At 41.6% G+C, this 17,497-nt stretch overlaps 1 protein-coding gene across 1 annotated transcript in view; it reads right to left on the reverse strand.

Annotated features, from left to right (window-relative positions):
• Nucleotides 1–17,497, reverse strand: part of LOC129645359 (uncharacterized) — a 288,071-nt gene that overhangs the window by 156,362 nt on the left and 114,212 nt on the right. The window contains exons 2-3 of the mRNA XM_055570431.1: nt 12,710–12,842; nt 4,634–4,694 (exon numbers count right to left, since the gene is read on the reverse strand). Coding sequence (XP_055426406.1) covers nt 4,634–4,645 — 12 coding nt within the window. The 5' untranslated portion in view covers nt 4,646–4,694; nt 12,710–12,842. The remainder of the gene's footprint in view (nt 1–4,633; nt 4,695–12,709; nt 12,843–17,497) is intronic.

The raw sequence follows: 17,497 nt of genomic DNA on the forward strand, positions 1-17,497 counted from the left end.
ATATTTTAAGATTTTCTTTTAAACAAAATGCATGACAAATCTTAGAAGTCCAGTAATTATATTATTTTTCCTTGAACTAAAAAACTCTGATATTTTATTTTACATCCAGAGTTAAAGTAGAATAAAGTCTTCTGTGTCATTGCTCTATTTAAAAGATACAAATAACATTTGGAAGGTTATTTACAGTCAGATACAAATCCTAAAATGCATAGTACCATATATGTTAAAATGTGTGCTTAAATAACAATAGAACATAAATAGACTCATCTTCATAATTTTTCAATTTTTAATATAAAAAGATTAGACTACATTCATGAAAATCTTGGTAAACTTTTAAAAAGAGGAGTTCACAATTGCACTAAATGTTCCTACATTTTGCTAAGGAAAAGGCTGAAGTGTGATTGTTTTTTTCACAGCCTTCATCCAAGGTAACAGCAGAGTATTAGTTTTCTTGACATGGTTGAGGAATCCTGGCACCTCACTCCTTTCAGATCCAGTTAAACATGTTCTTTAAATAGATGGATGTGGCCTATTAATAGACCTCATTTCCTTACTAAGGATTTCAAATGAAATTATGTACTTGCTCTCCAATATTAAAAACGTCTTGGATATTTTCACAAGCTCACATATTCAAAAAGAAAGTGAAGTCTGATTGTACGCACCAGAGATAAAGTCTTTGAGAGGATTATCCAGTGATGGTTTATATTTTTTGACCTCTTTACTAGTAACACATGTTCCAGAGGAAATTGGGAGTGATTTCCGACTCTATCCTTTGCCAATTTCCTCTTTTCTCTCCTTTACACTTGGGCACCTTTAAGCAGTGAAAATTGCATTTTCCTCCACCCTCTTCTCAATTTAGATTCTCTCTTTCCTGATGAGTCTCTTTAGTTCATGCTAAAGTAATCCTTCAGTTACATTTTGCATCAATTCCTTCATTCATTACTCCTTGATAAGTGAGTGTACCCCTGTAAGCATTATTATTTTTAATAAGTTCACATTAACATAGTAAGCACTTGTACTTCAAAAGTGAAATTAAAGAAACAAATTTATTCCCTAGTATCTTCCTGCTTCTCACTGATATTTATTGAGTTCTGAAAAAAAGAAAGCAACATATATAGAAGCCTTAACTAAAAATACTATGGATATTCCTCATGGATTTTTTTCCCTTCACATTCCTGTTTAACTCATTTAATACAATCTAACTCTAAAATCAAAATGAGCAGCTTCTAATCACACATTCATATGTGCGCTTAGTATTAAATCTCCTTCTCTTATCAGGTCTTTCTTTGAAATTTTGGTTCTTCTGTTAACCATAAGTACACGATAGAGGGTGGAAGAAAGTAATACTTGATGATCTGAACAAAGGGGGGGTGGGGGAGAACTGCCTGCAGTTTGTAAGAACTGACAGTGTTTTCAATGATATTTTCCTTTTCGTGAAAAAAGCAGCAAATATATTTTGATGCCCACACTCTCCACTGGCAAGGAAATCCATGACCGAGTAACGCACGCGCGCCACAACAACACACCCATTTATGACCAGTGACAACCAAAACCTAGGAAGTTTTTAAAAGAATGTGATTGTTGTCAGAAGGCATCGGTCTGCACCACGCCCGGGCGGCGCTGGGAGCGGTGGCCGAGGGGCGCGGGCCGCGCGCCTCGGAGCCTGGTGGGCACAGACCAGCCAGGGAGAGGATTCTGCATACTGCACACATCATCGCTCAGTTCAGGCCAGTCACATTGCATCTGGGATCACCCGACTGTGCTCCATGAAACCGTCAGCCCGCATTTGTGTCTGGCTGTTTTCTCCTGTCCGGCTGTAAACAAGGCCGGCTCGGGGTCGCCGCCCTCCCGCCTGCGTGCGCAGGAACCCCCCCCCCGCCCCTACCCCCCCACCCCCCCCTACCCCCCCACCCCCCCCTACCCCCCCCCGCCCCTACCCCCCCCACCCCCCCCACCCCCCCCGCCCCTACCTCCCCCACCCCCCCCACCCCCCCCCGCCCCTACCTCCCCCACCCCCCCCCCCGCAGTCAGACCCGGCCAGCGGCCCCCAGAGCCGGAGTTGACGTCCCTTCTCCCAGACGGAGGTTCCAGGGCGCACGGGGAAGTCACAGGGAGAAGCAGCTTTGGAGTGACAGCCTCAGGGTCCCTTTTCAGAGACACTATCTCAGATTCCTAAGCAACCTGGCCTGGCGGGTCTGTTCCATGAAATTAACGGAGGTGTTCCTAAGGTGAACCATTGTTGTTCAGCAGACTAACTCCGCAGTCATCGCGTTGCGGAGAAGCGGGTGGTGGTGATTGTTTTTGTTGCTTCAGCGCTCTGAAGCTTTGCTTGGATCAGCCCCCTCCGCACCTCCCACCCCCAAAAAAGGCACGGGTAGAAATTCTGTCTGGCCCACCTTGTAGGAACCCACTCATGCCTGGATTGCTGGGTGCAGTGCTGTGATGGTAAACAGGAGCCGGTCTGTTGGCTTCTGTTAGCACCCACTTCGGCCACCCTGTTGCCTTTACACTAAAGCGAAGTTCAGTTTGGAAGCCACTTCCTCTCAATAATAAAAGGCAGGGGTGTGATTGGAGCCCTCTTCCTTGGCAAGTGGCATAAAGCTGATATTTAGTATTCACGACATTGAATTCTCCTAGACAGCTGGTGTGTCCCTGTTAAGGCTTTCATTTATTCAGCTTGAGCAGGAGCTCTTTTTGTTCTCCCAGTCTATTACTTTGTCTATTTAAGGGATAACAGCCAAAGTGAAACAGCTTGCAATTTGCACCTGGCTGCTCTAAGCACTCCATGTTAGATAGCGTGGTGAGCACACCCTTCACTGCTAATGAGAGCAAGACTGTGTAGGGCTGAGTACAGTTTTGTTGGGGCTTTATAGGATATGATAGTGGTTTTTTCTTCTGTAAGTGATCTGATGACTTCCCTATTCTGATCTTTTAGGGTTCCCAGAGTAGATGAATAACATTCCAAAAATGTAAAGTTGCATATTTTTTAAAAAAATTTAAATGTCAGGTAACTAAGAATTGAATTAATATTCGGCCTGAGTTGCCTATGATGAGAAAGAAAAAATTTAAATGCTAAATGATTTCTAAGTTGTTGCAAGCACAAAACATCTACAAAAAGTGAAAATGTTAGTTGCTCAGTCCTGTCCAACTCTTTGCAACCCCACAGACTATAGCCCACCAGGCTCCTCTGTCCATAGGATTTTCCAGGCAAGAATACAAGAGTGGGAGCCATTCCTTCTCCTGAGGATCTTCCCAACTCAGGGATTGAACCTGAGTCTCCTGCATTGTAGGCATATTCTTTACCATTTGAACCACTAGGGAAGCCCCAAAACACCTATAGAGACCTTTACTTTGTAAAACTGGCCATGAAAAAAAAAAAGTAGGTAAAAGCATTTTAGACAAATTTCAGAAATGGGACTAGTTTTGGAAAAACTGTCAAGTGCTTGAAAGTAAACCAAAGTTCTCTACTTCTATTACCTTTGAAAATTAAAGAACTGAATCAAAAATAAAACCTCGAATGACTGACTTCCAAATCTTACATAGATATCTTACATAGAATCTTACATTGATCTGACTCATTATCATGTGAATCACAGACTCAGTTTTCAGCAAATGCAAAAATATCAGCACATATGATTCTTTCCAGCTTTTTCCAAAGTTCCCTGCATCCCGCTTAGCTCTGATTCCTTTGAGGAATTATATCAGGGGACTGGCATCTATTTTTTGAAGAATTTAAATTAAACTTATTGCAATGAAAGAACTTTTTATTATGGCTTATAGCACTTTCCCAAACCTTATGTATTTTTTACATCATTATAATGATTTTTGAATAATTTGGAAAAATCTCCTTGAAGATGATCCAAACTTTAGTAAATTACATTTATATATTTATGCGTCTTCTGTTAATCAAAGGGCCCATGCTTCATTTGGATTCCACAAATTTCTTGCATTGGCAGTTCTGTTGAAGTAATCGTGGTGGGTTCAGTGAAGTTGAGGTGGTCACAAATGTGGTCTCGCTGGTAATTACTCTAGTTTAACACGATCGTTGGCCTGCATCTCCCTGACAGAGAACCTTCCAGCTTGTCAGTGATGGGCCCTTTCCACACAGCTTCAGGAGCCCCGCCAGCCACTGCCGAGTCTGGTTAGGTCAAAGGGTTGAGCCATGTGTAATTCAGAACAGAGGGGGTCCCACGGTCACTCCACAAAAACAATTACACTACTTATTTCACTCCAGCCCTTGCCCAAAACTCACAAGCCTCATAGCTTCAGTGCAGTCAATCTAATTCTGCCCCTGGGCGATAAGCCGCATGAAAATACGTGATGCTGTGTTTATAAATCTCATCAAAAATAGAAACAGTGGACAGGCACACTGAAGCCCTACTAAGGATGGTGGGAAGCCTTGGAAATTCTGAAGGCACTTTTGTTTCTCTTCTAGAGACTCTCTTTTGCGGTTACATTGTCTGCTCCACTCGTGAATCATCCTCTTTACTCGTGAGTGCTGCAATGGAGACCGCATTCCCATTCACTTCTATACTTTCTCTCCACGGATAATATTATGAAAAATAAAGCTTAAAAGGCTGCTTTTAAACGAAAAATAAAAATCAAAAAGGGGCTCCTGTTACATCAATCTTACCTCTCGATCCATGTTCTCTGCTCCTTGCCCTTGGCAATGCACAGATTTAAATCAAGTTCCTCTGAAAAAGAAAAGTAGTATTTGAAAACTGGAATAGATTGGCCCCATCTTAAAACATATTAAGCAATTTGGGGTTGGAGAGATAGAGCTACGATGCTTCTTAACGGTCCCCGCAAATCTCCGTTTATAGTCAATAGCATTTGATTTGGTGTCTTGGTTTTTTCAATTTTTTATTTTATTGAAGTATATTTGATGGACGGAAGAGCCTGGTGGGCTACAGTCCATGGGGTCGCAAAGAGACGCGATTGAGCGTCTAACACACACACACACACACACACACTTGACTTAACGTGTCATGTTAATTTCCAGTGTCAGTACTGTGCCTCAGTTACACATACACATATTCTTTTCCCACCTAGGTTATTACAAAAGACTAGTATCATCCCCTGTGCTCTTCAGATGGCAACTTGTTTTTATTGTTGTTCTTGTTTGTTTAGCTAGACTTCTAACAAACTGAGAGCTGGCAAATATTCACAAGATGTTTTACACAAGTAATCTCTAGGAAAAAATCAGGCTTCAAGTAGACAGCCTAAACTTCCTTCTTTTATGCCTAAAAAAAAAAACCTTCAGATTGCACTGAAGTTTATGATGAAAACTTGCTTTCACAAGCTTTCAGTAGATTTTATTTTTATCTTTTTTTAAAATATGAAGATCTAGCTATGCAACTGTCGAAAGTAGATAATATCTGAGAATGTTGTTTAGTCACGAAGTCATGTCCAACACTTTTGTGACCCCATGGACTGTACCTGACCAGGCTCCCCTGTCCTTGGGATTCTCCAGGCAAGAATACTGGAGTGGGTTGCCATTTCCTGCTCCAGGGGATCTTCCTGACCCAGGGGTCAAACCCAAGTCTCCTGCATTGTCAGGCAGGTTCTTTACCACTGAGCCTCCTGGGAACCCCCATAGCTGATAAAGTTAATGATAAATACATATACTTAGGTAGCAAGCAGATTAAATTCTGAGCACATCATCCAACAACGATATGGATTACGCACACTTTATGAAAGGAAATGTGTCTGTAGCACGCATAAAGAATCCTTAGAGTCCTGCAGTTAATTATTCAGTTCAATCTATAAGCTCTTCCGTGTGATATTACTTCAATTGATAAAAATACTGCACTAGAATACAATCTGCGGCCAGATGATTATAATAAGTGGGAAATTTCAAAAATGAGGGATTGTCCTAGCATTTATTAGGTTACTATAAATAGTTACCAAAGGAGCTTTTTAAACTTGGAATTTGCCCTCTTGAAATGGTTATCAGTATTTGGCAGTAAAACAAAGTATATCATGTATGAATGATACATGTGACTTTTTTTTTTTATTCAGAGCTCTCAATCGTAGTTTTAAAAAGTCAGTTCACAAAAGGCAAGCGAGCTCTTTCATGGCAATCAGCGTGGCAAAAGGAAAGATTTTAGTCCTTTTAGTAGTAATTTTAAAGCTCTTTTATGTAAGTGAAACTTGAAAGATTCAAGTTGATTACCTCTAAAATGGGGGGGAAATGTAAAATTATCTAAAAGAAAAAAACTGACATTAAAATGAGGAAATTTTAGCCAAGTAACAGAAATCAAAGTTCAATTTGCTTGTTTTATTCCACGTCACAGTGACTGAAGAGGAATTCAAAAGCATCTACTTCTGAGAACACACATGGAGTGGAAATCTGTTTTCTTTTGTTTCCTTGAATTTGGTATCAACCTAATACATAGCTGACATTCCCTGGTGAAGAAACTGCCTGCAATGTGGGAGAGTCAAGTTCAATCCCTGGGTCAGGAAAATTCCCCTGGAGAAGGGCATGGGACCCTTCTCCAATATTCTTGCCTGGCGAATCCCAAGGACAGAGCCTGGTGGGCTACAGTCCACGGGGTCACAAGAGTCAGACACGACTGAGTGACTAACACAATACGTAGTTAATATTTGTCTTTAAAATGTTTGTAATTTGTAAAGTTGCTCACTTTATGCTCATCATACATTTATGTGGAGACATAGAATCTAAAATATGCAAGCCGAAAAGCACAGGTTGTCTCTCTTCACATCATTCTAGTGCTCAGGAGACTTGCAGATAAGGCAGACCACTTCTCTCTCTTTGTAGAAGGCTACGTTTTAAATATCTTTCTGAACCATATTCAGAATGCAATTTACATGCAGTAAGACTGAGCACAGTTATAAAATAAGATCAGAATTCCTTCATTCTCTCATATAAAGCAAGTCCTTGAATCTAGAGAGCAGTTTGATAGAACCAAGTGATGTATCATTTTAAAGCAGGTACCACTAAAGGAGAAGTAGAACCCAGTATTCCTGGGTCTCATGACTAAAGGGTATGGCAGAAGGTCCCTCTGGCCTTGGTATCTCTAGGAGCTTAGATCAAGCACCATTTGCAATAAGGAATGTCAGTCTCCAGGTTTTGATGAGCTGGGATTTGGGGTTTGTAGTCAGGTTCCTTATGATTGAGATACAGCCCGCTGAACAGAGTTGGTAAAGAATAATAGAGCCATCTTGAACCGGAGAAAATCAGAGAGCATGTTCCCTGGCTGTCAGGCATAAAAAAGACATGGGTAACATATTGGTTCTGGCCTAAACATTAATACCTGAATGTGTGTTCCCAGTTGCGATTCCTGGGAATTTAATTTGAAGACTTCCAAAGTGGGAAAGCAGTGTTTAAAAGCTTTAAAAATGACCCAATTGCTAAAAGCTGTGACAAATAGATGAAAAAAATAGAGGCGAGACCAGTTTCAGAGGCCAAATAGGTGAGCTGGAGGCAGCGGAGTGGATTCTGAGGAGTGGGCAGAACTCGGAAACAAGCCGGCAAAGGTGAATGGAAAAGACCTATGAGCACAGAGGGCTGATGAAAATGAGAATGAGACGTTCACAGAACAGTGAGCAGAATCCATCAGCAAACAGTACTTTTAATAAGTTACTGATTGACGAACAGTCACCACACCCTCGTAAAAACCTATCACTTATGTGACTCACCAAAGATGAAGCCAATCCGAGAACCGATATTTTTGCCAAATTACCTCTATGACCTATATTATCAAGAAAGTCCAAAGTGGCTTTCATTAAAAAAACAAAAGGGAAAATAACAGTTATTAACACTATCAATTTACCCCCAAAGCTTGTGATTGGCCTTTCAGGAACACCTGACTTAATGAACTAATGAGCAAACCTTTCACTAAGGCTACAAATTTGGACCACGGTGTGGCATGTTTGCTGAAATTCAAGCAGCCTGCACTAGGGCTTGCCAGGTGCCACAGTGGTAAAGAATCTGCCTGCCAATTCAGGAGATGCAGGTTCGATCCCTGGGTCAGGATGGTCCTCTGGAGGAAATAGCAACCTGTCAGTATTCTTGCCTGGGAAATCCCATGGACAGAGGAGCCTGGTGGGCTACAGTCCACGGAGTCACAAAGAGTCTGACTGAGAGGCTGAGCATGCACAAGAGGAATCACATTTTAAAAGCCGGTCTCAAACTTGCAAGCAGGTTGGTAATTGCAGTATAACCTGCTTGCAAGTATCCCGTTGACCATATCCTGTGGAGCCCAGGTTAATAATCACTAAAAAGCTAATTTGTACACTTTTTTTTTTTTTGATTGCTTTAAGACTGATCTTAAAATGGCTTTCACTGAAATTGTTGACCTTGTATTTATTGCAAATTAAATCCTGGCGTTGCCAAATCTCCGAGTACGGGTTCATTGCTTCCAGAGAAGGGAATTAGCATGGCTACAGCTGTCATTCCATTGCATTTTTCTTCTCAAGCAGACCAGCAAGGGCAAAGATGGTGTTAGACAGAGGTCGCAAGCCAGATTCTGTCTGCAAACATGCTTTGTTTGACCTCCACAGTGATTTTAAACAGATTGAGCCAATATTGAAAAATAAAAAAAATTGCCATCAAAAATCTGACTTCTGGCTTCTCTTGGAAAATTTTTTAAAATTGGCAACATCGGTGGGGCGTGGTGGCGGCATGTTCTTTAGGCAATGTTGCTAGTGTCCGGGGTCCCTGCTCTCCTTGTTGCAGATCACAAACCAAAATGTAAGCTCCATAAAGGCAAGGCACCAACTTCATTGCTGCATATTTAGAGCCCAGAACAGAGACTGGAAGGAGTGGGTGCTTGGCAGACAGTTAACAGTGAATGATCTCAGGACTTCCCAGGCGGCACAGTGGTAAAGAATCTGCCTGCCAATGCAGGAGACCCAGGAGACATGGGTTTGATCTCTGGGTCAGGAAGATCCCCTGAAGAAGGAAACGGCAATCCACTCCGACATCCTTGACTGGAAAATTCCATGCATAGAAGAGCCAGGCCGGCTACAGCCCATGGGGTTGCAAAGAGTCGGGCACATCTGAGCAACTGAGTGCACACGAACGCACGAAACGATCTCAAGAGCAAACAGATACTTTAACAGATGACTTTAAAACAACAGGCAGTGCTCAGGAACTGCTGCAATATGCCTCAATCTAAAAAAATTAACTAAATGTGCAGGTCAAGTAAATTCTGCCAGTCCTAAGGCAGAGAGAGAGAGTACCCACATAGCATTCTGCTAGAGCTGCTGTTTTTCTTTTTTTTTTTTTTTATTTTTTTTTCTTATAAAGAAACATTTCTCTGCATCCCTGCCACTTTCAAAAACAGAGCCACAAGTGTCAAGGAAAATGACAGTGATCACAGACCCAGAATTCTTCACTCAGTTCTATTTCTGGTCTGGCCTCTATGCTGCTGCTGCTACTGCTAAGTTGCTTCAGTCGCGTCCGACTCTGTGCGACCCCATAGACGGCTGCCCACCAGGCTCCCTGTCCCAGGGATTCTCCAGGCAAGAACACTGGAGTGGGTTGCCATTTCCTTCTCCAATGCATGAAAGTGAAAAGTGAAAGTGAAGTTGCTCAGTCGTGTCCGACTCCTAGCGATCCCATGGACTGCAGCCCAGCAGGCTCCTCCGTCCATGGGATTTTCCAGGCAAGAGTACTGGAGTAGGTTGTCATTGCCTGGCCTCTATAGGGATCTGAATTTGATGTTTCTGTGAGACACATGCAAGTAGGAAGATACTTCTAATAACAAACTGGCCTACCAAGTCTCCTCTCTCATTCTGTGCAATCATTTTTTGTAGTGCAATCTAAATCTATATTAGAGAATAAATAAAAGGGGACTATAAAATTTACCTTGGAAAGTCACTACTTAAACCTAACATGTGCATGCGTGCTCAGTCGCTCAGTCATCTCCGACTCTTTGCAACCTCATGGACTAGAGCCCGCCAAGTTCCTCTGTCCATGGGATTCTCCAGGCAAGAATACTGGAATGGGTTGCTATTTCCTCCTCCAGGGGATCTTCCCGACCCAGGCATCGAACCCTGTCTCCTGCATTGACGGGTAGATTCTTTACCACTGAGCCACCTGGGAAGCCCTAAAAACATAACACACTATCACTTAAATAAAGAGTCAGAATAACACTGTGGAATCAACTTGTGTTAACAACTAGAAAGACACTGGTCAAGTATCATATATTTACGCATATATGTGGAATCTAGAAAAATGGTACAGATAAACCCATTTGCAGGGCAGGAATAGAAATATGGACATAGACAATGGATGCGTGTTGGGAGATGAGCTGGGAGATTGGGATTGACATATATACACTACCACATAGTAAATAGATAGATAGTGGACAGCTGTTATATGGCACAAAGAGCTCAGCTCGGTGCTCGGTGGTGACCTAGAGAGGTGGGATGGGGCTGGGCGGGGGGGGGTGGGGGACTTGGAAGGGAGACCCAAAGGGAAGGGTATATACGTATACTTATGGCTGATTCACGTGTTGTACAGCAGAAAGTAACACAGCATTCTAAAGCAAGTATACCCCAGTACATTTTTTCAGTCTCTTGCACACGGGAAATTGCTTAACTTCTAAAAGTCTCCAATTTCCCTGCATAAGAGTTGAGAAAATTTAAAAATTGTGTATGTCAAACGTCCAGCTTCCACTTAGGGTACAGAAACCTGGCAGGTGGTTAGTCCCAAACATAAAGCAAAACCACAAGGAGCTATCCCCTCACACCTGTTGGATTGGCTGTTATCAAAAAGACTGGAATAACTTGTGCTGGTGAGGCTGTGGGGAAAGGGGAAATCTTGTGCACTGTTGGCTGGATGTAAATTGGTACAACCACTACGAGAAACAGGAGGGAAGGGTCTCAAAAACAAAACAGAGCTACCATATGATCCAGCCATCCCCCATCTGGGTATAATCACTATGTCAACAAACTTCTGCAACCTCACGTTTACCACAGCTTTGTCTACAGTAGCTTCCCTGGTGGCTCAGATAGTAAAGAATCTGCCTGCAATGTGAGAGACCTGGGTTCGATCCCTAGGTTGGGAAGATCCCCTGGAGGAGGGCATGGCAACCCACTCCAGTATTTGTGCCTGGAGAATCCCCATGGACAGAGGAGCCTGGGGGGCTACAGTCCATGGGGTCGCAAAGAGTCTGACACGACTGAGCAACTAAGCACAGCACAAGACATATAAACAATCTAAATGTTCATCAGTAGAGGAATGGATAAAGAAGATGTGGCATACATGCAATGGAATATTATTCAACTGTGAAGAAGAAGCAAATTTAGACAAATATTGTGTGATCTCACCTATATGTGGAATTTTTTAAAAAACACACACAGAGAAGCAGAAAGTAGATCTGTCATTGCCAAGGCAGAAGTAGGATGTGGGGGTAAATGAGTGAAGGTGAACTTCTAGTTCTAAAATAAGTAAGTTATGGGATCTAATTTAAGCATGGTAACTGTAATTTGTAGTGCTGCATTTTTTACTTGAAAGTTAAGTGAGTAGATCTTGAACGTTTTCATTACAAAAAAAAAAAAGTATGCAAAGTGATAGATGCATTAACTAACCTTAGTGTCGTTATCACTTTGCAATATTTATATATCAGATCATCATGTTGTACACCTTAAACTTACATGGTGTTATATGTCAATTACAGCTCCATAAAGCTGGAAGAAATATGTAATTAATGTGTTAATAGCTCCCATATAAAGACTGGGTAACATAATGAATATATGAGGAATTTCAACAAAGGGATAGAATAATAAAGAATCAGATGGAAATGTAGAAATGAACAATATGGTAAGGAAAATGCAGAATGCCATCAACAAGCTCATTAGTAGTCTAAGTACAACTGAGAATAAAATCAGTTGAACTCAGTGCATCAGCAGCAGAGATTATCTAAATAAAAACAGAAAGGCAAAAAGAGAGCAAAAAAAAAGAGCAGAGTATCCAAGAATAATAGAAAAATTCCAAATGGACTAACATACCGGTAATTTTGAATATAGGAAAGGAAGACAGAGCACATAGACAGAAGAAGGATCAAAGGAAAAATGACTAAAAATTCCCTCAGATCAGTGACAGACACCAAAGCAGAGGTCGAAGAAGTTCAGAAAACATCGAGTAGGATAAAACATACACATACACACATCATGTGCAAACCACTGAAAACCAACAGCAAAAAGAAACCATGAAAGTAACCAGAGAAAAGAGGCATATCACACGTAGAGGAACAAAGTTAAAAATTGTAGCAGACTTCTCATCGAAACTCTGTAAGCCAGAAGAGCGTGGGCAGACATCTTTAAAGGGCAAAAAGAAAAACAACACTAAAGCTTAAAATTCTATAGCCAAGGAAAATATCTTTTAAAAATGATGGTAGGGAATGTGGGTATGGCAGAAAGAAGAGATTGTCAAATCCTAGTCCCCAAGAAACAAGGGAAAACTGGATGGGAGAAAAATCCAAAACAACCAGTTCAGTCTCTGGAAAGAGGCCAGAGGCTAACAACCAATGGAGAAATAGGCATTCATGGGAAACTGCAGAAATAAGTGTAAGTACTTTGGTTACCTCCTTGACCCACGGCTGCTCCAATCTCTGCAGTGACCCCTAACACCAGCTAGGCTGGTGGAGTAGTACTTCCAAAGAAGCACTGGCAATAAAAACCAGCGGTTGCACTGCTCTGGCATGGAATTTTGGTGATGAGGATGGAAAACTCATACCCAGTTGTACTGTGAAAGTATCAAAATCCGTAGAAAACAAGTGTTGACGGCCCGTGGCTCTATTACGCTGGGTTGCAGTCCCACTTGGGATACAGTAGATCACTCGACTAATCAGAAATTTGATCAGGAGGTCCTGGAAATGAGAGACCAAAGAAAGGCTATTAATAAATGGGTGCTCCATGGATCCGTGCTGACCAGGAGTCTGTGCACGTGTTCAGGGAAGACTCGAGACTATCCAAGCTGTGTGCGCATCCCCAGTTGACCTGGATGCTGTGCAGATCTACAGAAAACACCCAAGAGGACCTGGCAGAAAGTAGACCTGAATTTTAAACATGTTCCCAGCCCCACACACAGATCCATCAGCAGAGGAGTGAAATCTTACAGATGCAAGGTGTCTGTGGACAATCCTTGGTTGATCACTGTGCTGTGCAGATGCAAAGGAGCCTCCATAAAATGAACCTAAAACTGTTTATTAAAGTTTGAAAAAATTCAGAGAGACAGCAGCAGGCACACATCACAGGGAAAACAGACTCGATAGCTTAAGTTCAAGCAAGTTACTAAAAACAAAACAAATGAAATATAAGCCAAATAACAAAATAAAACAGCAACAACAATGGTCCTCAAGGCAAAAGCTCAAAATCACATTTGCTACACCATATTATCTAAGATGCAGGTTTTCAACAAAAATGTATAGGACAGTGCAGAAATAGAAAAGTGTGACCTATATTCAGAAAAATAAGCTGTCAACAAAAATTAACTCTGAGTGGGTAAGGAGGTTGTATTTAGTAGACAAAGACTTCAAAGTAGGTTTTATAAAATGTTCGAAGAATTCTAAGAAACTATGGTTTAAAAAGTAAGGAAAATATATTAATAGACTCATATATAAGAAATCTCTAAAAAAGGAAACTATAAAAACAGTCAAATGGAAATTTCAGAATCAAAAGATATAAAGACTACAATGAAAAATTCACCAGATGGGTTCAAGAGTTCATGAAATGAGATGGTAGAGAAGGAATCAAGAATATTAAAGATAGATTAATAGAAATTATCCAGTTTGAAGAAGAGAAAGGAAAAATGCAGACAAAAATGAGACTTCTGGGAAGAGATGAAGGGAAAAAAAAAAAAGGTAAAAAAAATCTGAACAAATAATGGCCTGATAGCAAATAGCCTTCCCTGGTGGCTCAGATGGTAAAAAGAACTCCTGCAATGCAGGAGACACGGGTCCGATCCCTACGTTGGAAAGATCCCCTGGAGAAGGCAATGGCACCCACTCCGGTACTCTTGCCTGGGAAATCCCACGGACGGAGGAGCCTGGCAGGCTGCAGTCAATGGAGTCACAAAAGAGGCGGACATGACTGAGCGACTAAACAGCAACAACAGCAAAGGGACCTTGTGTTTGCAACTGGACTCGCTTCTCCTGGACCCCACTCTCTGGAGTTTTGCTGGGTCTCCTGGCTCCCTCTCCCGCAGTCACTTCCTCCAGGTTACAACTTTTTTGATCCTACGTCATCAACCAATGCTGATTCAGGTATTTCCTCTTTAAGAAATTCATCGTCATCTCTTATCTGCAGATCCTTACCATCCTACACGCTTTTATTAGTCTTTTACTAGCTTTACAATAAAAACACAAGAGAAATATAGGAATATATATACATATATATGAGACCTATATCTATATCTATCTATATATATTGAACAAAAGCTCATAGAAAGATCCTATTATATCCACCAGCTAATCTGAACAGAGCACTGAGAAGCTTCCCTGGCAGTCCGAGAAGACTTTGTTAAGACTTTGTCTTCTGATGCAGACCATGCAGGTTCGATCTCACGGTCATAAACCAAAACATAGCACAGCAGCAGTGTTGTAACAAATTCAAGGAAGACTTTAAAAATGGTCCACATCAAAAATAAAAAGACAACTTCAAAAAATAGAAAAAAAATAAAGAGCATTAAAATATGTCCTACCCAGAGGAGTGAAGGTCCCTTCACTGCCTGTTCAGGACAGCCCAGCTGTTCCTCCCACCGTTCAGCCTTGCCACTTTCGTCCTTGAAAAGAACTTTGCTAACCGAGCCCACAAAGCATGCCACTGGCGACCTGGACTGTGATTAAAGTCTGGGGATCAGGGAAGACAAGCCCCAGCCTGCTATATCCTAGCGAGAATTCCACTTTCAGTGTTCCTAGCACCGAATAGAAGAAAAATTCCAAACTGCATTTACAAGGTAGTACCAATAGGGAGGAAACGATTGCCTTTAGCAAGCACAAGACTTGAGAAAACACACCTGTCCCTTTGTTATTGATAGTGATCAACTGATCCCTAGAATCTGATTGAGAACATCGGGGTATAAATCAGGCCACACGTGCAGTTCCAGAAACATCACTGCTAGTAATTCATAGCATATTTCAACTGCCACTGGCATGCATTTCTGGATTAGTGTCACAGAGGGGTTCACAAGAAAGCAACAAGGGCTATTTGTTTATATAGTCACATTTCTACCCTCATTTTTCCTCATATTCAACCTGATGCGGGCTTAACGTACCAATAAGCACATCAGTGTGGGTTTGCATTTCTTCCTCAGGTATTCAGGAACAAAATGTTGGTTGATTCACAAGTAAAAGGAAATTAGTGTCATGAAAGGATAATTTTGTTGCCTAAAGAAACAAACATTATTACTTCTTCAGGGGGCCTGCTACCTGAACTGTTCCTCTAGGCAGGAATGTTCTCCATCAGCAGGTTAACTGCTGGGATACTCTGTATTCATTTCCAAGGCCCACATTCACTTGCGTATTCTCTCAATCATTCCACACATATTTATGGGGAACCTAGTCTATGAAAGATATTGTTCCAAGTGCAGTGGGTGATGACGATTCCTGGCCCTAAAGGAACTACAGCCTAGGTAGCAACTTCAGAAGGAAAGGCACAACCAGTGAGATAAAAATGACACCACCACCGTTGAGAAATTGACCAAAACCTGAGAGCCCTCAGAAAATTAGACTGAAGTGGAAAAAAAAAAATTAAAACTCATCAGACATGTAAGTGTTAACAACACGGTAATTGATCAGGGGCTGAGGCTTTACATAGATGATATCACTTTGTCCCCACACAAGCCCACACACAGGAAGGGCTACATTATCCCCACTTTCCAGATGAGGACATTGAAAATCCTGAGAGGTCCGGTGACAGGCCACCTAAGAAGCTGGGATACAGGTTTCAATGGCCAGTGTGCCTTTGCTGCACGGACCACAGCTTTAGCTGACCTCAGCTGAGTTGCTCACCTGTCACTTCAAGCCTTCAATAGACACTAAAGCCTAGAGTTGTTCCATGTGGGGTAAGTAGGAAAAAGCAAATGAAAAATGTATTATGACTAAAAAAATGTGTGTGTTAACTAAGGGAGAGGGAAAACCTCTTACATTGCTTCCTAAGTGAATTTTGACTAATATTCATGTGTCTAAGTTCCCCAGCTGAAGTTCTACATGGGCCCCGAACACTCAAATACCTAAACTAAAGCTAGGGCTGAAAATTCCATGGATCATAAAGAACTTAAGAAAATGTCTCCATTTTCCTGGGCTTTCACACAGTTTCATATTCCAGTGGTCAACTGGGGAAACAGGAAAGGCAATTCATAACTTCTTGAACGCCATCTTTCTAGTTCTCAGTAAATTACAAAATATTCAATCTGACTAAACTATTTCTTTGGCTGTTACTTTGTTATTACCAATATGTTAACTATACATACACACAAATAGATTTTCCAGTATATAGATTTTCACATTTATATGTGGGTTTTTTGATGGCTTACTGTTAACAAGCTGTTTAGGGGGAAATTCACTTATCTAGCCTCTGAACGATGGCTTCCCTGGTGGCTCGGTGGTAAAGAATCTGCCTGCCAAGGCAAGAGATGCAGTTTTGACCCCTGGGTCAAGATGATCCCCTGGAGAAGGAAATGGCAACCCACTCCAGTATTCTTGCCTGGGAAATCCCATAAACAGAGGAGCCTAGCAGGCTACAGTTCATAGGGTCACAAAAAGTCAGACACAATTTAGCAACTAAACAACAACAATCCTCTGAATACTATCTAAAGGGAGGTTATTATCTAGAATTGTGACATTTTTTGTTTTGTGCTGTATATACTTGTATCAATAAGTAAAACTAAGACCTCAGAATTGTCTATATATTTTTTAAATGCTTCTGTTGGAATCTATGAAAATCACAAAAATAATTTAACCTTTTCAAACTGTGCTGAATCTTTTAGATTCACTTTTTATTATTCTTTTGTCTCCTGGGTCACAGAGATACTGGTGGTGTGTAATCTAGGCAAGTGGTTCTCAAACTTTACGTGTGCGCATGCTCAGTTACTCGTGTCTGATTCTTTTGTGACCCCATGGACTGTATAGCCTACCAGGTATCCTCTGTCTGTGGGATTTCCCAGGAAGAATGTTGGAGTGAGTTGCCATTTTCTTCTCCAGGGGATCTTCCCGAGCCAGGGATTGAACCTACATCTCCAGCGTCTCCTGCATTAGCAGGTAGATTCTTTACCAATGAGCCACCTGGGAAGCCCCCCTCTAACCTCAGGGTGCTTTCAAATCACCTAGAGGATGCTGGGCCTACATCGCTGAGTTTGCACGACTAACAATTTTGAAGGTGATGCTGATACTCCTGGTTCAAAGACTAGCCTGTGGGAACCACAGCCTTAGACCAAGCTAAACGCGAAAGAGCACTCACTAGGAATCGACAGACCCAGACTCTAATCCTAGATCTGTCATGGTCTTGCTGTGTAACTTTACGGAAG

The sequence above is a fragment of the Bubalus kerabau genome, chromosome 3 (assembly GCF_029407905.1).
Source record: "Bubalus kerabau isolate K-KA32 ecotype Philippines breed swamp buffalo chromosome 3, PCC_UOA_SB_1v2, whole genome shotgun sequence".
Taxonomy (NCBI): Eukaryota; Metazoa; Chordata; class Mammalia; order Artiodactyla; family Bovidae; genus Bubalus; species Bubalus kerabau.